This window comes from Eretmochelys imbricata, chromosome 2 (assembly GCF_965152235.1).
Source record: "Eretmochelys imbricata isolate rEreImb1 chromosome 2, rEreImb1.hap1, whole genome shotgun sequence".
Taxonomy (NCBI): domain Eukaryota; kingdom Metazoa; phylum Chordata; order Testudines; family Cheloniidae; genus Eretmochelys; species Eretmochelys imbricata.
The window spans coordinates 186,329,710-186,350,977 of NC_135573.1; the positions used below are offsets into that span (position 1 = coordinate 186,329,710).

A 21,268-nucleotide genomic window follows, 5' to 3' on the forward strand; every position below is an offset into this window, starting at 1 on the left:
TACGAAACTTTTCTTAAGCATTACATGAATATATTATCTCATACTATAGAATTAGAATTTATAATCCCTATTGCATGATGAGACCTAGTTTTTAATTAAGATACATTATCTTTATATAGGTGTTTTCCTCAAATCCGATTTAAATAAAAAAATTGATTTTTATCCACCCTGACAGCGGGGCATGGTGAGGGGGAAGGATTGGTCCCCAGCTGGAGCAAGGCAGGGGCCAGGGGCAAAAGCACAGCAGGGCAGAAGCTAGGGTTGGTTCCTGGAGCAAGGGAGGGGCTGGGGGTAAACTGCAAGGGCAGCAGGGCTGGGGAGAGGGTAAACAGGATCCCCCCCGCCCCTGCCCACATAGAGTGGGTACCTACCTTCTCCCTGGTTCTAGCCCATTCTCTTCATCTCTCTCTGCACTGAGCTGAGGGTGGGAGTGCACTGAGCACAGGGCTGGGGGTGCAGGGTCTGGGAGGGAGTTAGGGTGCAGGAGCAGGTTGGGGTGCAGGGTCTGGCCAGGAGCTAGGGTGAGGGAGGGGGCTCAGGGTTGGGGCAGGAGGTTGGGGTGTGGAGCGCTTACCTGGGGCAGCTCCCATTTGGTGTGAGGGGTGCAGGTGGGAATGTGGGGGTGTGTGTGCAGGAGCTCCCATTTGGTGCTCATGGTAGGTGTGGGGATGTGGGGGGGTGCAGGAGTCAAGGCATGGGCTGTGGAGGAGCTGGGTATGTGTGGGGGGGTGCAGGGGTCATGGCTTGGGGGTGTGAAGGGGTGCGGGAAGCAGGGCACGGAGTGGGGGGCTGGGTATGTGTGCGAGGGGGGTGCAGGAGTCAGGGCAGGGGTCGTGGGGGTGCTCCCAGTCCCCTGCCCTGAGCGGCTCACGGCAGGGGGCTGGAGGGGGTATGCCCCACTCTCACCCCCCTTCCTCAAGGCCCCGCTCCGCCTCCTCCCCCGAGTGGCGAGGACGCTGCGGCTCCGCTCTTCCCCCTCCCTCGCGTGGGGGATCAGTGGATCGATGGCAGGGAGAGGGGGAGGGGCAGGAACGCAGCACGCCGGGGGGAGGAGGTGGGAGAGGAGCTTGGGCTGCCAGCGGAGTCTGCCCTGCAGCAGCAGGAGCCCCAGGAGGGGGCAGCACCAAGCTTCTGCCCCCGCAGGCGGGGGGCGGGGAAGAGCAGGCCGGGCCGGGGTAAATCTGGCACTGGCTCTGTGTTCTCACTCGCTTCAGTGGGGTTTTCAGTGCTCTCAGCTGCCATTCAGCGGGGGATACTCTGCTTCTGCAGTTTCCACAGTATGCATCTGATGAAGTGAGCTGTAGCTCACGAAAGCTCATGCTCAAATAAATTGGTTAGTCTCTAAGGTGCCACAAGTCCTCCTTTTTCTCTTTCCGCTTTCATTGCTGATTGAGCTGTGAGGGGTTCCATGGCCATGACTGAGGTGGCAAAGCCCTAGCTGGCCTGTTCAGGAATAGGGTAGCATACTCAAGTGTTTTCAACCCTGACTCTTCTTCTAAAAGCCGAGAGCTGTGTCACCTAGCGCATTCTGGCTTTCGCTCATTTCTCTGTCGGTGGCTTTTGAGATTTCACAGTGAAAATGACACTGACCTGATTCAAAGGGAGACAACCCTGAGGTTCTTAGTAAGTGCTCAGTTCTTCCCCGTTACCTGTTTAGTGTGGTCATGCAAATTGGCAAAAACCCCTGCTGATAACAAATGTCAGACGTTGAGCAGTACAGCATGCAAGTAGGGTGAAGAGGATTAGATATTTATGTTAAAAACATCCACAGTTACATTAGACAGGATAAAACCGTTATGGACCTTCATGCTTCAGGGCACAAGCCAACAATTAACTGATGGGAGGTGGGGGGTATTAGGAAGAAACTTCCTCAATGGGAAGGCTCTTATAGTTAAGGTGACCAGAGAGCAAGTGTGAAAAATTGGGATGGGAGGGGGGTAATACTTGCCTATATAAAACAAAGCCCTTAATAGTGGGATGGTCCCAATAGTATTGGGATGTCTGGTCACCCTACTGGTAATACTCCAAGATGAAGTTGCTTGCACTTTCTTCTGAAGCATCTGGTGCTACTCATGACAATCTGCACCACAGGTATGACTTGGCATGGCAGCGTCCCTATGTTCCTAAGTAGTGAGATGGGATAGTCTAGCCCTGAGCACACAGATTTTGCCCTTTTAAAGGAACTTTAGACCAGGAATGTGTAAAGAATGTAAGTGAATGTGCTGCAATCTTTTTCTCAAAGTGCAGCTCGACTCTAGAGAGTGACTGTGTAAAAATGGCACCTTCCTGCTCCCAACAGTGCTCCCTGTATATTTGGGGTCCTGGCTATTATTTCTGTTACAGTAGAACCCAAATTGTGCTCGGCACGATACAGACATGTAGGAAGATACAGTTCTTGCCCTAAAGAGGTTACAACCAAAACACAACCGATGATGGCTGGGGAAAGATTTGCACAGCACAGCGCGGTCAAGGTACTGCCTGGCACTGGGCTTGTTAGTGCCACATCTTAATTTCTTTTCAAAATGTTCTCTGCTTTCACTTTTTTGGGGGTGCAGCAGATCCTGAATGTTGCTTAGTCCTGTTTGTACTTGCAGTTAAATTGCAGCGCTGCTTCAGCGTCACCCTCTTCTGTTACCTATTATCAGCAGCAAGTAAAAAGTGCTAATATAGACAAAGATTAGAGGGTCCCTAGTGGAGATCTAAAAAGTCCATGTCTGTTGCATTGATTCCCTTCATCTGATATGCCCTGCTTATCTCCTCTTTACTGACAAGAATATGTTGCTCTTTTGATTTTGTGTTTTTAATCTTCTTTTCCCTTAGTTACACTGATCTTTTTGTCTCTGATTTTGCTAGACCAGATTTTCAGTTAGACACATGCAAATCTTTGTGCATTTAATGACGACAGGTTTCAGAGTAGCAGCCGTGTTAGTCTGTATTCGCAAAAAGAAAAGGAGGACTTGTGGCACCTTAGAGACTAACAAATTTATTTGAGCATAAGCTTTCGTGAGCTACAGCATCCGATGAAGTGAGCTGTAGCTCACGAAAGCTTATGCTCAAATAAATTTGTTAGTCTCTAAGGTGCCACAAGTCCTCCTTTTCTTTTTGTGCATTTAATGTATGTGCACAGATATCTGATACCCATGTATAAATCAGACACACCCAACAGACATTCAGGTACATACATCAGGCAGATATTTTCACATACCTAACTGGAAATCTAGTCCATGTTTAGTCATAGTGTTGGGTACTGTACAATATAGACAATACCAATAATTTTGTTGTAAAATGGTTTACAATAAAATTATCAAAATCATGTTTATAATATTGTTTGTGGTTTCACTGTACATGTGCAAAGGCATTCCTGCAATAGAAATTTCATATAAGGAAAATAAATTCTGCATCAGATCTAGTAAATAATGAAATATCACATGGGGATTATTGACATTTTACATTGTGGCTCTAACAAAATCACCTGTTAAATGCAAAGCCATCTAATGTTTTAATATTTTATGTAAATTTGAGGTTTAGATCACTTAAATTTTCTGCACACAGTATCATTTTTTACATAATCTTCAAAGCGGAGACTTTTCAGAGCAGCAGCAAACAAAGTTAATTTGCTTGGCAGATTCTTTTGAACAAAAACAGAGTGGGTGGCTTTTGGTAAAATGTAACAGTCCTAAATCTGCTCTCTGGGACTCTGCTGGTTCTTCAGCTCTCCCACATGAAAAATCTATAACTCAGTTGAAAAAGATGTGTCCGAAAGAAATTTTTTATCCTATGAGTCATCTTACTGCTGTTGTATTACTGCAGGCAGATAGAACTGACTGCTAATGCATTCACAGTTTTATGCAGTAAAATTATTCCACCACTGTATAAATTGAATAGCAACAATGAAAATATAATTTCCTTTTTTAAAAATTTGTTTAGTTAAAAATTTTTACAGGCTCACAAATCAGTGCCATGTAAATATCAGAGACAAAATGATGATCACTGTAACAGGGAGCTTTGGTTTGTGGAAACATTTTACGTTAATGTACATCAGATATCTCTGTTTAACAGGTTTACCATATTGCTGAGTGAGCCTCTGTGCTATCCAGAATATGTTGTTTCTGCTGATTTTAACTAAAATGAGTAAAACTTCTGATTACTCTCTTATCAAATCAGGCATTTCTACCAAATGTTAATATTAAAAAAAATTGGACAGATGTTCTGGTTTTTTTTTTCCAGGTGAATGTGTTTTGTTTGAGTATTAAATAAATGGTAACCAAATAGCTAAGTATTTGTTTTCTGTCTGTTTTGCTGGGTACATAATTGGGACATTAATTTTTTCATAACCTCCCAAAGTTTTGTTTTTTAACCATTCCTCTAGGGTCAGACCTACTGGGTTTCTTAATGTTCTTTACATATTTTTAAGAGTGAATTTAACGTGCAGTTGGCAACTCTAAAATCCTCTAGCCATAGTACTGTCCTCAGTTCCCAACCTGGCATCTTTTCCTCCTAGGTTTCCAGCTCCCCTCCTTCCTAAATGAAGGGGTTTCACTTGTGAGTTTTTTCCCCCCGTAGGCATGAAGAGAGCTATCAGTTTTGAGAACATATCCATTTTATGTGGTCCTCAGGCCATCAACACTGCCTGCTTTGCCTATTTGTAATCTTTGATCTTCCCTTGAAACAGCCTGGAATGAACATTGGTAAACATTATTATGAGATTGCGTCCCATTTTGGGCCCCCCCACCACAGAAAGGATGTGGATGAACTGGAGAGAGTCCAGCAGAGGGCAATGAAAATGATTAGGCGCTGGGGGAACTTAGTCTGCAGAAGAGAAGAGTGAGGGGGGATTTGATAGCAGCCTTCAACTACCTGAAGGGGGAGTTCCAAAGAGGATGGAGCTTGGCTGTTCTCAGTGGTAGCAGATGACAGAACAAGGAGCAATGGTCTCAAGTTGCAGTGAGGGAGGTCTAGGTTGGATATTAGGAAACACTATTTCACTAGGAGGGTTGTGAAGCATTGGAACGGGTTACCTAGGGAGGTGGTGGAATCTCCATCCTTAGAGGTTTTTAAGGCCCAGCTTGACAAGAGGTTGGTCCTGCTTTGAGCAAGGGATTGGATTAGATGACCTCCTGAGGTCTCTTCCAGCTCTAAACTTCTATGATTCTATGATAGTAAACATACTGTGGGTAGAGCTGGCACGAAAATGGAATTTCCATTCTGCAGGCAATTCCAATGCTTGAAATTTGTTTTGTTCTGCAGGAAATTTTTACTTTTGTACCAATTTAGAACAGAAACTCCAAAACAATTATTCTGAGAAACATCAAAACGTCTGGTTTTCATGATGTCACAACATTTTATTTAACATTTGATTATATATTGAAATATGCAATATTATAACACTGATACCAAATTAATCAAAACAATAGCCAAGTTAAATGTTTTGACGTTATCAAAAGAGGAAATGATTCTTTTTACTTTCTCCCATTGAAAATTTGGCTAAAATCGGCACGTTCCTGCAACATGCTTTGATTTTGATGAAACTGTATTTTCCTACAGAAAACTGTTCTGTCAGATTTTTTTCAACCAGCTTTAACTCTGAGTAAAAAGGTTTAAGGGCCAGTGGCTGATGCCTTGTAGAGAGAAAGACACTACTGATAAGTTGTGGAATGCTGCTAGAGAAGCATGTAAGTCAATGTTACGTTGGCATGTATGCTCCCTTACCTCAACCTCCCCCCCCTTTTTTTAAACACATTGTTTTCTGCTTGTAGTGTTGAGAGGATTTCTTGCCCATATCATTGTATTTTTTGTTTAACCCTCAGGTGGTTCTATTCTGAGAAATGAAGAAAGGGAGATTGCACTGATAGGGAAGCTGCAGAATATGAAGCAATTCTTGCTCAGCGTTGGGGTGCCAGCAGTCATGCTTATAGGAGACTAAGAGTTCGTTATTCTTGTTCCTTTCAGTCTGTCGTCCTTGTTTCTTCTTTTCCTGTAATCCCTCTTCGGTGTTAATTCCCCATTTGCTTTCAGTGAGTACATGGATCATAAGCATTAGGGAACGTTATCCCCTCCCCCCAATACTCATGCTCCTTCCCCAGGTGCTTTTAGTAGCAAAATAGCCACTCTTCCTCATATGCAGGTTATGTTTATCAGCCGTACACTCAAAGTTGTGTATACTGGTATACTGGAAGGACCAAGCACAAGTGTCCACCCCTGGCTTTATCTTGGTTAAGTCCCTCTAAAGGCTTAGCTAGCCAGAGCTGCTTTGTTGGTTCCACAGTGTTTACTTAAGGTTGCAGCATATTTTCAAAACGAAATAGAAACGAAACGAAACCAAACAAACCCAGGACATTTCTGTGGAGATATTTTGAGGGTCAAGCAATGCTCCCTAGGAGAGTCACATACTTTTATAAGGCTATGGCTACACTTGCAGATGTAGGGCTCCGGGAGTTAAACCAGCCCTCTCACAGAGCAGCAGTGTGTTCACACTGTCAGCTGCAAGCGCACTGGCATGGCCACATTTGTAGCACTTGAGCAGCATTAGGAATGGTGCATTATGGGCAGCTATCCCACAGAGCACCTCTTCCCATTCTGGCCCTGAGGCTTGTGGGAAGGAGTGGGGGGGGTACCGGGCATCCTGGGTCCTGTCCCAATGCTCCATGATGCATCGCTTCGTATCCCAGCAATCCCTGTGCTTCCACTCGCATTTGGAGCCATGTTTCAGCAGTTTTTGTACTGCGTGCTCTGTCTTCCCTTTCTGTCTGCGGGACTGGAGCCCGAACTTGTGAGGAATATGCTGATGGGTCTCGCCAGCACATCACGAACTGCAGTTGAGTTACTCCTTAAGCTACAAAGTGACAGTGAGGAGTCCAATGATGATGTTGACATGCATAACACATACGACACGAGATTGCTTGTGGCATTCATGGACAGGCTCACCACTGTGGAATGCTGCTTTTGGGGTTGGGGTAGGGAGGAAAGCACTGAGTGGTGGATCACATCGTTCTGCAAGTCTGGGATGACGAGCAGTGGCTGCAGAGCTTTTCGATGAGGAAAGCCGCTTTTATGGGACTGTGTGCTGAGCTCGTCCCCACCCTGTGGTGCAATGACACGAAATTGAGAGCCACCCTGCTGGTGGAAAAGCATGTGGCGATTGCAATCTGGAAACTGGCTACTCCATATAGCTACCGATCAGTCGCTAACTAGTTTGGAATGGGCAAGTCTACCATTGGAATTGTGTTGATGCAAGTGTGCGGGGCCATTAATCACATCCTGCTCAGAAGAACTGTGACTCTGGGCAACATGTGTGACATTGTGGCTGGCTTTGCACAAAGGGGTTTCCCTAACTGCAGAGGGGCGATAGATGGCACACATATTCCAGTTCTGGCACCAGCCCACCTAGCCTCCAAGTACATAAATCGGAAGGGGTATTTCTCGATGGTTCTCCAGGCACTTGTGGATCACTATGGGCGTTTCACGGACATTAACACAGGCTGGTCTGGAAAGGTGCATGACGCACGCATCTTTTGGAACACTGGCCTGTTCAGGAAGTTGCAAGCAGGGACTTTCTTCTTGGATCAAAAGATCACCTTAGGGGGAGTCAAAATGGCCATTGTGATAGTTGGAGGCCCCACCTACTCTTTAATGCCGTGGCTCATGAAACCATACACAGGGAGCCTTGACAGTAGCAAGGAACAGTTCAACAACAGGCTGAGTTGGTGCAGAATGACTGTTGTGTGCTTTTGGCCATTTAAAGGGCCGCTGGCACTGTCTGTATGAGAAGCTGGACCTGGCCAATAACATCCCTACAGTTATAGCCGCGTGCTGTACCCTCCATAACATTTGTGAAGGGAAGGGTGAAAGCTTCACTCAGACATGGACTGCTGAGGTTCAATGCCTGAAGGCTGAATTTCAACAGCCAGAGACCAGGGCTATTAGCGGGGCACAGCACGGGGCCGTAAGGATTAGGGATGTCTTGAGGGAGCAATTCGATGCTGAATGCCACCGGTAGTGTTTGGTGCCCTGCATGGGAGTGAAGTGTAGTGGTTCTAATGCTAGTAGGCATCTGTGTTGGCTACATATGAGGAGGCACTGACTAGCAGCGCCTGTTGCTTGCCTGGGCTATGCTATCTTTTACTTAAAGCAATAAAGAATGTTTCCAAAGCCAAAAAATAATTTACTGAAAAGAAACCCAACTGCTGGAGAAACACACATGGCATGACAATCTGTGCTGTGTGGGAGGAGGGAAGGGGGCGGGGTGGGGAATGGAACAATCACAGATTTGCGTATGTCCTGTTATCGTATTCAGCCTTCCTGTCTGGAGTGCTGTGCAATGAGTGCTGCACTGCAGGCTAGCTAAAATGCATGGAGATGGGGGTTGAGCGCAGTGGGTAAGGATTGTAGTCTGCAGGGCTGGGCGGTGAAGCTACAGGTGTTGGAGGCAGCTGGTGGTGATAAGAAACAGGATGTTGGGGAAACTGGGTTGGCGGTGACATGGGGGGTGCAAGGGAAAGAGTTTTGGAACAAGGGCTGCAGGGGTGGGTAGGTGTGGATCTACTCCGTATGCAGAGCTACAAGCGCCTGCATCAAATCCACTTGGTGCTCCATAATGCTTAGGTGCCACTCTGTGGTTTGTTGCTGGTGATCCGCATTCTCCTGGCGGACCCTCCTTTTGGTCTCCCACTACTTCTGTAGTTTTTGATTTTCAGTAAGGGACAGCTGCATGACTTCATGCAGAAGGTCTTCCTTGCTTCTTCGCGGCCGCTTCCTGAGTCTTTGCAGGATTTCAGCCATTGATAACAGGGACGGCTGGGATCTCAAGGTTGCATCTGTAAAGCCAAAATGCAACATTTAACAGAGTCAGCATTGTTAACACTAGACAGAGGAATGATTCTGCCAAACTTAAAGACCAGCACAGTGCACACAATAGCACAAGCTGCCTGTCCCAAGGTGAACGCACATAACCCACAAGAGTCCCGAAAAGGTGAGTAACCACAGGGGCGGGGCAGAGGGGGACTGATTGTTCCAAGGCCGTACTGTCCTCTGGGGTCCTGTGTCTTGGAGAGAGCCAACAGCTGCAGGGGGCCCTTATACTCAACACTGTTCCCACATTTGCAACAGGATGGGTTCGTCCTGGAAGATATCTCGCTGCTGAGGGTGACCTGGGAAGCAAGGGAGGGTTTTTTGTAATGATGCAGTTTCCACTCTGGCCCTTATGCAGCTTGCCTGTGTGCACCAATGGTTCCTCCACCCCTCACGGCACAGTGGTGTGGATATGTTAGGCTTACTGGGACAAGGAGCACAGTAGCTCTCCCAAGGAACTTGCGCAAGTAGATTGCCCAGTTTCTGCATGAGACCTTCGATGAGATCACTGAGGCAGATTACTGCGATGTGAGAGCACATCAACGCCCTATTCCGCATCTAGGTATGCACACAGCCCTAATCATTCTTTCTGCAATCCTCCTCGCCCCAACAGCCCGCACCCAGCAACTCCCTTCTCAAAGTAAAAGCTGCTTAGCGGGCACCTCCTCTGCTGGCTGTTCTTCCCCAAGCACCGTCTGCTGCAACTGGCTACCTTCTTCCTGGCTTGAAAACAGCTCCTGGCTGCATGCATCTATGGATGCTGGGCCATCCTCTGATTCTGGGTCCCTCTCCTTCTCAGCACCCTTGCTCCCGCTTTCTTCCTCCTGCCTTTTTGCACTCTGGGCTGCCACAGCCTCTGAAGTGTCTCATGTGCTCTTCAGAGTGGAGCTGGGGTCGGCTCCAAGTATCTCGTCCAGCTCTTTGTAGAACCGGCAGGTCACAGGGGCAGCACCGGAGTGGCTGTTTGCCTCCTGCGCTTTGTGGTAGGCGTTCTGCAGCTCCTTCACTTTAACCCTGCACTGCTGTGCGTCCCAGTCATGGCCCCTTTCTATCATGGCCCTTAATATCTGCCCGTAGGTATCGTAATTCCTATGGCTGGAGCGCAGCTGGGACTGGACAGCTTCCTCCCTCCAAACACTGATGAGGTCCAGTACCTCGCCATTGCTCTATACTGGGGATCGCCTAGCGGGTGGAGGCAAGGTCATCTGGACAGATGCGGCGAGCACTCCATGCCTTGCTGAGCAAACAGGAAGGGGACTTTCAAAATTCCCAGAGAATTTAAAGGACGGGTCTGACAGTTGGTCACCTGAGGGTAGGGCAGTAAAATTCAAAGTGATGACCAGAGTGGCTAGAACAGGCATTGCGGGACACTTCCTGGAGGCTGATCAGAGTGCATTATAGAGCAGGGCATCCACACTGGTGCCGGGGCACAGCAAGCTCTGTTCTCGTGGAGGTGGATTTCCAGGAGTGCTCTAGCCGCAGAGTCCAGGTGCTCTATATGCCTTGCCAGTGTGGACACCTCAGGAGTTATGGCACCCGGAGCTGATTTAATGCACTTTAACTTGCAAGTGTAGCCAAGCCCTAAATGTCTGCAGGTGTTGACTGCCTGGCTTCTGACTTAGTAGCAACATTTGTGAATTTCTCAGCATAAAGAGGGTTTTCCTCCAGTACTTTAGTATCTATGTTTAACATGAAATGCTGAGTGGGTGTCACTGACATACATTTGAAGCAAAATAAAAAAGCAGCTTTGGTAATGTCTATACTTATTCAGCTTTTCTCTTCACTTCACTTCAGTCCCTGCTGATGACACTAAGCACTCACTGCACTAGTGACTGTCCCTGGTAAACAGAGAGCATATTCTTCTCTTTGTAGCAATATATCTTAAATAGTTTTGCAGTTATTTAAAAAACAAACAAGCAACCAAACAAAAAAACCCCAGTCATTTTTGATAAAATGAAAAACTGACACATGTCAGTAACCTGGGAATTTTGGGGAGTGGGTGTGGGGGGGGGGCGGGGAAGAGCGTTGGTCCACCTGAAATCATGTGAAAAACTGAAATGTGTGGTTACTGTACACAAACTGCATCCTCTGTATTGCTCAGAAGCAAAAAGTTAACACCTGTCAAAACTTCAGAAGCAGATTCTTCAAGATTAGTTGAAACAAAACCACCAAAACAAAAAGATAAGCTCTTTCATACTATTAGTTGTGATAATTGACTCACGCATAGAAAAGAACTGGCAGGTGCTCCGTACTGAGCAGAGGATGAAATGATCTCTATCCCATATACATACATGCAACAATCCTGGCCCTGGCTTACTTGTACATTCTAAAGTCAGGCAATACCAGTAAAACACACTCAACACTGATTTTAGTGGGAGGTAGGTTTACCCATGGGAGGGGGCAGATTTTTTCCCTGCCTTTTTTTTTTTTTTTAAAAAAGCATGTTAAATGTAACAAGAAAGTGGCCGTAGCCACAAAGTTTGGCTTCTGAGTTCAGGGAAGCTCAGATTTGTGGTACCAGTGAGGGTTTGTTCTAGAAAGAGACCTGATCAGCAAATTTTGGTGTCAGGGGTCCAGATCTGAATCAACAATGCCCTGTTGTGTTCTTGGTTGCCTACGTTTCTGGCAGTGGCATGTGCTTTCACTGTTTGCTGTGTTACAATAAGATTATCAGCATTACTATGGCTATGATGTGGTGACAAGATTTTCTGCACCTGCAATTTTATAATGCTTATATCAATCATTCCTTTCCAGTCTTGTGCTTATAATAAGCCCTTCGTGTCTTTCTCTAATGAAATCATTGAGGTGCTTTTATGCATTTTAAGTGCTTTTCTCAATAGTTTTAAATGCTGTTGCCAAATAAGTTTTAATTTATAGCAATAATGGCACCTAACTGGCTTGAACAAATAACCGTACGTTTAAACTCAAGCTAAGAAACCGGGTGGTGGAGGGGGGAGATGCTGCTCTAAACGCAAGTGTTAGGAGTCCTGGTAGAAAAGGACTATGTATGTCCTGGAGTTGGGGCATGTCACAGTTATGGGTCACCTGCTGATGACAGAGGAGCACTGATTTTGCTGAGGGAGCCATGCATCCTCACAATCTAGCTAAACAGATGACAGGACAAAGGCAAGAATATGGGCATAAAATGAGCAATCTAGGACAAAGAATTGGATAGAAACCTTGGCTCCCAATGCTGGAATTTCCCCTGGCTGACTATAAGGGCTTCATCGCAAAATCAAAAGGGACAGATACAATGTAATTTGGTTGTTCCGAATAAAATTTATATTGCTGTAACTTTCCTTTGGTTTCTGTATAAAGAGTGCCTGAAATGACGCAAGCTCCTGGAAAAACCACACCAGAACCCCCTGTTTCTAAAACCACTGCACTTAGGTTTCTGTACCTTCTTCACGTGGTCTTCAAGTCAACTAAGGAGAGGATTAAATACTACATAAAATACCAGATGAGTGTTCTGTGGAACTGAGATGTAGAAACACCAGTCTAAGAATAACTCACTCAAGCATCTGCTATTGTCCTTTGTGGTTCAGTAGCTCTGGACACAAAAGAATGAACTGCTTGGAAACTATTGTGCAGCTAAAGTGATTCTTCATTCATGTTCTTAGTGATAGTGACACATTGAAAGCCACGCTTTATTTTCGGAGCTGTTCTTAATACCTAGCTCTTACATGGTGCTTTTCAGGAGCAGGTTGCCAAGTGCTTTACGAGGAAGGTCACCATCATCATCCCTATTTTGCCAATGGGAGGGATGATTATCTAGCTGGGACAGAGCCAGAAATAGAACTCCCGTCGCCTGAATTCCAGTTCAGTGCTCTATCCACTAGGCCACTCCCTCAGCTGTACAGAACTCTGGCTGCTGCTCCAGCTGGTGCAGTGAATAATTGACTCTGATCACATCATTCAATGGTGCCCTCAACACTCTCCAGTCATCCTCAAGAAAAGCTGACAGTGCCCAGCTTTCACATATGTAGGTTTCTCTAGGATCAGTTTTACAGTGCTTAAAATTCTCTCTCCACTGAACAGTTCGGTGGTTGTCAACTTCATTGGCACCTGTGGTCCATTAATTACTGTGGCTGACATTCACTCCAGCAGGGAGATTGCACACAAAGCAGTCTCTGTGCCAGCTAAACCCTGTCATGCCCCGAGTGAGTGTGTGAGGGGTCAGACTGAACTGCCATGGAAGTGGTTGCCTCTGAGTTCTGGAAAAAAAAGGCTCTATTCAAGTCAGTGTTGAAATGGGAGGTTGGTGCAGGCCTAGGGAAGGGGTTGCTGATTCCACATGTGTGGATCCAGTGTTCCAAACTCTCCAGAAGAGTGTGTGCAGAGGGACCGTTGCCCGTATTCTGCTCATAGGCTGGAAGAGCAGCTGTTGAGCGCCTGGATTTCATTCCCTGGTGGAGCCCTGGGCACAAGACCCTTTGATTTGGTGATTGCACAGTGATGAAGGAACTTCAGTCTGTGTGAATAATAATCCCACATTGACTGAGTGTTACCATCCATTGTCATCTGCTTATAGTCCATTGATTTCACTAATCCTTATTTTACTATGAAGGGTAGCAAGTGCATGATTTTTCTCAGCAATAAACAAATTCCATTATCAGCCCCAGACTATTTACCTTTCCAAAGAGCATGCTCACCCTTTTTTCACCTGATTATAAGGGTTGCAGAGTTTGGTCCAGAGAGAATAATTCTATCTTGCAGTCCTGCTTGCAGGCTAGTCTTATTACAAAACTGGTAAATGAATGTATGCAGATCAGCATTTACCGTGGAGTTAATATCATGGAACCAATGCATCATTGGTGTCTTGCGTGTGCTTAGGAACATATGAGTTGCCCAAGTGGATCAGACCCATGGTCCTTCTAGCTCAGGATACTGTCTTTGACAGTAGCCAGCATAAGATGCTTCAGAAGAATGTGCAAGAAACTTACTGCTGGTCACTTATGAATTAACTTGCCCATAGTGGAGGTTTCTTCTTAACCCAATAGTCAGTGGTTTGCTAATGCACTGAAGCATGAAGGGCTACAGCCTTTGTTCAGGAAAAACATTCTATCTAATGCGCAGTAACATACTACATGGAAATTCTCATTGTCCATATGATATTCTAATCTTTATGTGGAGATCTTGGTTTCAGTGGCATCTGATGGTATCACAGGTTAATTCTGAAGTGTTTTTTTTTTTTTAAGTCTTTTAATCAGTTTAAAATCTGTTGCTGTTGAATTTAACTGAATAGCCCCATGCTACAGGGTGTCACTGGCCCTTTAAAAGGGAAGAGACCAGCGCCTATGACAGTCAACTGACCTCCTGTTAGACCTCAGGCATCTGGGCCCTGGAGGGAGGAGAGCTGGGTGAGTCAGACAGGAAATGGGCAGAGAGAATTGTTGACATGGGGCTCCCAGTGCTGCTCCCTGGGAACAGGGAGACAGGCCAGAAGCCAGGAGACCTGGGTAGTGGGAGAAGGAAGCGCTGGAGCAAGAGAGGCCAGTGCCCTGCTCAAAGGGCAGGGAGCTGGGAAGGCTCCCAGGAGAGATGTGAGACTTCTATTATGCCCAAGGACAGAGTTTGCATTAGTGGCTTGTTTGAGCTTTTGCACATTGGTGGATAACCCTGGGAGCCCTCCAGCCGAAAGGACAAGTGAGACTGATGAAGAGCCTGGTGTCGCAGAAGGTGGTGGAGCCAGAATCCTTTGAGTCATGGTATTGAGCTTCAATTTGTGATCTGAGGTGTCAAAATTAATAAAGTAACCTGTTGCAAGTTCCTGTTGAAGCTGGAGATTCTTGAGGGGCCCCAAGAAGGGGAAACTGATGGTGGGATGCCTGCAAGACCACCCCACACCAGAAGGCGGCCTTTCCAGGTGGTAATCCTATGACAGCCTGTCTTGTGAGAAAGGATAGATAGTAGGGAGGGGCGTTGTCCCCCAAATTGTATAGCTTGATGGGGGGGGGGCAATGTAAAGGTTCGGCTGCCCCTGAACAGCTCGAGTCACATACAGGCCCCGCCTTACCTTCAGTCTTCCCTCCTGGAAAGCAGCGGCCCCTCCCTGCACTGCCCAGCTGTTGCTTCCCACAGGCAGCTCGCAGCACATTTCACCCAGTCTTCAAGGTCACTTATCCCATGTCATTTTATTATGTTTATTACAGTAGTGCCTAAGGGCAGCTCCAGAAGGCTAGGCACTGTGCAGGCAGAGTAGTGGAAGGTCTCTGCCTCTAAAGAGAAGGTAGGAGAAGGATTCTAGCCCGCCAGCAGAAGGACCCATGTGATGGCAGCAAACGCCAGGTTAGTGGCACCATTTTTTTTAATGGTTAGGTTTAGTTAGTCGGGGATCAGCTAAATGGGAAGGGGATGAGGGGGGCAGGGCAGGGGAGAAGGGGATAAGAGGGGCATGTGTGAAGTCACGCTGAGGTGAAGAGACTGTGAGGGAGAGGAAGGGTTGGAGCAAACAGCACAGGGCAGAGAACGTCCAGTCAAAACTGCAGAAAGTTCTCTGAATGTCTAAAGGTCCCTGCTTCCGAGCAGAAGCAGCCAATTAGCTGTGCCAAGGCCACACTGGGGCCAGGGGGGGGCGAAGAGGGAGAGGCATCCCCTAGGTCCTAGTGCCCCCACAATGGGGTGGTCTCTCCTGCACAGTACTGGGTCCAGGGGGATGCTCGGAGGAGGGGTGACCCTGGCTGGGCCCTCTTTTCTCCCTCACCCCTAATGCAGTGGTCCCTGCTTTGGCAGCTTCTCCCCCTACCAACTGGAGACTTTTGTTGCTTAATGTCTTTTTGTGAGGGGGCATTTTTCAAAGGCTTCTTAGTCTTGTTTTTTAAAAAGGGTGTTTAAAGTAATTTTACTTAGAAATGTGACTAGGAACAAGATGTTTTAAATGATGTGCATAGGATGCATTGTAGGTTTTTAAAAAAAAGCCTCATTTTTTATTTAAAAATATTTCTGACAATGTCCATGTTAATTATTATATAAAACTGCTATTCTAGGTAACAACATGATGGCAGGTTCATTCAAAATGTCTATATATATGTGAAGACTTGTATAAAAAAGTATACATATGTGGTATAACATACTGTACAATTTAGGTCTTGGTGAACAGCAAGATTTTAAATATATCTTGTTTCCGTTTTCTTAGACACAAAGTATGTATTATCTAGGAAATATTCACCGAGAAAGCGTGCTAAAGAGACAATTATACTCTAGGACTCTGCTCTAACAAACCCTATGCCAATAAGTGGATTGGGCCCAGTACACTAAATATGATGATCCCTGAATATGCCAAGATTTCCAAAGCATTTTGTGAAGACTGTTGATCTCCGCCCTCTCCCCTTTTTCTCCCCCTAGTGGGGCTCGCTGTTGGTGCTGATGAAGAGCAAAAGGCACAGCATAGCACTGTAAATGCAGGTGGTGTTACCACTTGTTGGCACTGATTTGTAATATGAAATGAATTTTACATTTCCAAAAGCCTAGCCTAGGTTCCACTTCTCAAACATTTTTCTCTTTTTTTCTCACTACATTCAAAAAATTCCAGAGGCAGGACTGAAAGCTTATGGTCCATTTATTTTAAGGTGCTGGCTTATTTTTAAATGCACATCTTTTCAGCTTAAATGAGACCCTTTTTAATGTTGTGGTGATTGTTAGTTTTTCTTGTAACTGTGGTAGACACTGCAGGATCTTTACAGAGCGTCTTGATCCCTAGTAGACTGTGTGTGGAATGAACTGGTTGATTCGGCGTGGTAAGTGGTGAGAAGTCCACAGCGTTTAAAAAACATTCTAGGTACCCCCCAGCTCTTAAAGAGCAACTTCACATACTTCTTGAATTTTTCCCCCATAAAGAAATAGATAATGGGATTGAGACAACAGTGGAAAAAAGCCAGTGTTTCTGTCCCTTGCATTGCATAGTCCAAATCTTTGCTGATTTTACACTTTGTAATGAAACCCAGGTCTAGCAACAATTGTAAGAAAAGCACAATGTTGTAAGGGGTCCAAAAAACAAAAAACACAATCATGACAGCAAAGATCATCTTTACAGCCTTATTCTTTTTCTCACTTCTACAGTACAGCAAGGTTTTAATGATCATTGAGTAGCAAAAAATCATAACCACTGAAGGTATCATGAGCCCTAGGACATTGACTTCCAAAGAGGAGAAAATCCTCCAGTTTGTGGAATTACCAGGGTACCGTGGTTTGCAGGTGGTATGATTGCGTTCCTTATAGGATTCACTAAATATCAGCTCTGGAACTGAGGCTGAAATGGCTACTAACCATACAATAAGACTGGTAAAGATGCCATAGGTGACTGTTCTTGCTCTCAAGGCAAGCACAGCATGAACTATTGCCAAGTATCTATCTATGCTCATGAGCATAATAAAAAATATCCCACTGTAAAACCCAACCAGATAGATCCAAGAAACGATTTTACACAATCCGTCCCCGAAAACCCACTGATCTGCTGCATAATAAGACCAGAAGGGAAGGGAGAAAACAAACAGCAAATCTGAGATTGCGAGGTTGAGCAGATAAACGTCGGTCATGCTCTTCAGCCTCTTGTATTTTAACAGGACCAAAATGACTAGAGAGTTCCCTACCAAACCAAGCAGGAATACCAGAGAGTAAAGAGTGGGCAGAAAATGTGATCCAAACTTCTTGATGCCTTCTTTACTGCAAGGTTTTGAAGAATCATCATAAATGTCAACATAGACATATGGAAACGAATAGTCGTAGACTGTTGGGGTTGTTCTTTTCATTTTCCACTTCCTGAGAAGAAGCAGATACAAATGTTAATAGATTCTCAAGGGGGAGTTAAAAATCTTTACCTGAAATAGAGGCAACTTTGAAACAGTATCACCAAAAACAAAAGGAGTACTTGTGGCACCTTAGAGACTAACCAATTTATTTGAGCATAAGCTTTGCTCAAATAAATTGGTTAGTCTCTAAGGTGCCACAAGTACTCCTTTTCTTTTTGCGAATACAGACTAATACAGCTGTTACTCTGAAAAAAGTATCACCAAAGAAGTCTTTGAAAAGAACTTGAATAAGAATGAAGTCTTTGCAGTTCTAATGCACGTTTTGTCTGAGGTTTGAAACTCTAGGTTTTTGGTGGATCCAGATCTCAGTTAGCATTAAAGATTTACAAATCCATACTGGACAGAAATGGGGGCCATTCCCTGATATGTTAATGGACACTTCTAGCACTATTTAGCGCTACATAAGAGTTTAGGGCAGGGGTGGGCAAACTTTTTGGCCTGAGGACAATTTGGGTTTCAGAAATTGTATGGAGGGCTGGTTAGGGGAGGCTGTGCCTCCCCAAACAGCCACACATAGCCCGGCCCCCGCCCCCTATCTGACCCCCCCCCCCCGGTTCTCGCCGCCTGGTGGCCCCCCCCGGGACTCCTGCCCCATCCAACCCCCCTGTCCCCTGATGGCCCGCCCGGGACCGCTGCCCCATCCCTCCCTCCCTCCCGGTCCCCTGACTGCCCCCCACCACACCATCCAACCCCTCCTCTCATCCCTTGACTGCCCCCCGGGACCCCTACCCCATTCAACAGCCCCCCCCCATTCCTGACTGCCCAGACCCCTATCCACACCCCTGCCCCCTGACCACCAACCCGAACTCCCCTGCCCTCTATCCAACCCCCCCCCCACTCCCTGCCCCCTTATCACGCTGCCTGGAGCACCAGTGGCTGGGGCGCTACAGCCATGCTGCCCAGAGCACCAGGACAGGCAGCCGTGCCACCTGGCTGGAGCCAGCCACACCACCGCGCAGCACAGAGCCCCGGGTCAGGCTGCAGCTCTGCAGCTGTGTGGCCCGGCAAGAGCTCGTAGCCCCGCCGCCCAGAGCATTGCACTGGCGGCGCAGTGAGCTGAGGCTGTGGGAGAGGGGAAACAGCGGAGGAGGGGCCGGGGGGCTAGCCTCCCGGGCTGGGAGCTCAGGGGCCGGGTTGGAGGGTCCCGCGGGCTGGATGTGGTCTGCGGACTGTAGTTTGCCCACCTCTGGTTTAGGGCATGCAGTGGGGCTGTTTGTTTTCAGTTGAAACTGCAGCTTGAAGGGAGGCAGGTGGAGTTCAATTAGCAAAATAAGTGACAGAAATCCTTCAAACCTTGGAACCAAATCATAAGAACTGAAATCCTAGTCCCAATGAAGTAAATGATAAAACTCCAATTGACTTCCACCCACTGTATTTACTCAAGCAAACGTTGACTAAGGACGAGTGAAAAATAAACGCAAAAAGAAAAGGAGGACTTGTGGTACCTTAGAGACTAACCAATTTATTTGAGCATAAGCTTTCGTGAGCTACAGCTCACTTCATCGGATGCAACTGTAGCTCACAAAAGCTCATGCTCAAATAAATTGGTTAGTCTCTAAGGTGCCACAAGTCCTCCTTTTCTTTTTGTGAAGACAGACTAACACGGTTGTTACTCTGAAACCTGAAAAATAAACAAGGACCTGAGCATCTGACTCATTTTTAAAGCACTACTCCTTTTTAATGCAATGTTTATGCAGTTCCTGAATATCAGCAATAGGTCTCTCTTACGTAACAGTACCAGCACTTAACTTGCTGTCCAGAAAATATATATATGTATTTTCAGTAGTCTCTTTCTTCAGTGGCCAAGTGAATTTGTCACATTAATATGCACATATTAATATGTTCTGTTTTAAGAGATGTATTTTAATTGGCATTATTTTAAAAAGGCTACACTGCTCAGTTGGTGAACACAACATAAAAAGACTGCATGTGAAAAGGTAACAATAGCATTATTCATCCAAGCATTTCCTAGCTTTTTGCCAAAGTGAATTAAGTCTCTCCACATTTTTGGAGGTTGGTAAGTATCCCCATTTGTAGAAAAGGAGAAAATGAAACTGAGTAGAATTAAGTGTCTTGTCTAAGGTTGCACAGTGAGTTCGTGCTAGGACCAGGGACAGAATCTGTAATGGCTGTTTCCAAGTTTTATGCTCCAGGCAGAAGAGATAACTCCTGTCCACCCTGTAGTTGTGTTATATTGCAGATAGATATTGACTTCTTAAGCTGAAGTACAAATTTCATTAAACACCAATAAGGGGAAAAAAGAAGGACTTTTAAACCAGTGGTCTATAATTGCTTTTAGTGCCAGAGTATATAAACTGAACAACTCACAAGAATTAGTTAGGAGTCATTGCAACTAGATTCAGACATTTTAGTTAATTTTAAAATGCAAATTCTACCCTTTTGTAATAAAATAAAAACTAAACATGAAAATTTTGATTATGCCCATGTTTGAAAATTGTTCAATTTCAAAGTGAAGCAATAGCAGAAAGAAAACTCCTTAAAGTATATGAATACTTGCATAACCATATATACAAAACAAATGTATAAAATATACAAAATCACTGTTTCTGAATTGCATTTTGTAAATTGTACCTTTTTTCTCCCCCTTCACAATTGATCTGAAGAAACCCTTTGCCTGAAAGTGCAGATTCTCCTGTTTTCTGGGTAAGTAGGTGGCTTGCTCACTGCAACAGTGAATGTGATGTGGCATAATCTGAAAGGAAGTTCAAGGTTTTCGTTGGGGAGTCCGTCCCAGAGCAGAAACATCTAATTCTTGTGATAATGAGATGAGATAATGTGCCTTTAAAATATATGTATTGAAACAACCATCACTTCCCTGTGAATGCCGTGAGGCAGGGATTAGTGTGTCTTATTCCTTCTAGCTTTCTCCATTTCCAACTGGTGATTGGTCTTCTGCTTGTGTCTCTTTCTGAATTTACTTGAACACAGTTGCTCCCTTGTTTTCATTTCTCCCAACTATTCCTCAAGGACCTGAGAGGTCATGAAAGTTTTATGGGATCTTCCTGATGTGAGTAGTTCATTGACTCCAGTGTAATATCGACCCAAGAGGATTACTCCTATGAAAAGAGACTAAAGGATGAGTTAATTAAAAGCTGAGAAAAGTGCCTATAATATACACTTTGAGCTGTTTAATAATCTGTTTGGTTTTATCTTTGCACTTGGGCTTTCCACATTTTGCTTTAACATAATTCTCTAAAGCAGGGGTTTTCCAATGCCGTCCATGTGTGTACAATGTCTTAATAGGGAGATTGCCACCTGGTTCACCTAGCATGGCATTGAAAAAGCATCGATCGCCTCCCTCTTATTTATGGTGGTGTGGCCACTTTTCCCTCATTTACACACACATCTAATTCCTTTGGCAGCTGCAAGAATTGCTTAAATGGAAAATAATATCAAGAAATTACTGTGTATTTCTAGCTGGCTTTAATGTAATACGTCGTGACTGAATGCTCCCCTGTATTCACACCCTAGTCACTATCGTAATAATCTTTGTACAAAATATGCCTTGTGAGGTAGCATTTGAAAATGAATAATGTGTTGGTCAATAATATCATGGTGAAATGTACATTGTCGTTGTCATCATGTTCCTATTA

At 45.3% G+C, this 21,268-nt stretch overlaps 1 protein-coding gene across 1 annotated transcript; it reads right to left on the reverse strand.

The window, feature by feature from the left end:
* Positions 1-15,771: 15,771 nt before the first annotated feature.
* Positions 15,772-20,446, reverse strand: CCR4 (C-C motif chemokine receptor 4). Its single transcript, XM_077811113.1, has 2 exons — positions 20,247-20,446; positions 15,772-17,604 (listed from the first exon to the last, which is right to left on the reverse strand). The coding sequence occupies exon 2, from the start codon at positions 17,592-17,594 to the stop codon at positions 16,524-16,526; it is 1,071 nt and encodes a 356-aa protein (XP_077667239.1). The 5' UTR covers positions 17,595-17,604; positions 20,247-20,446; the 3' UTR covers positions 15,772-16,523.
* Between the last annotated feature and the right edge of the window lie 822 nt (positions 20,447-21,268).

Excerpts from the sequence above, each read along its gene's own strand:
- CCR4 (XM_077811113.1), bottom strand. The coding sequence starts at position 17,594 with ATGAAAAGAACAACCCCAACAGTCTACGACTATTCGTTTCCATATGTC.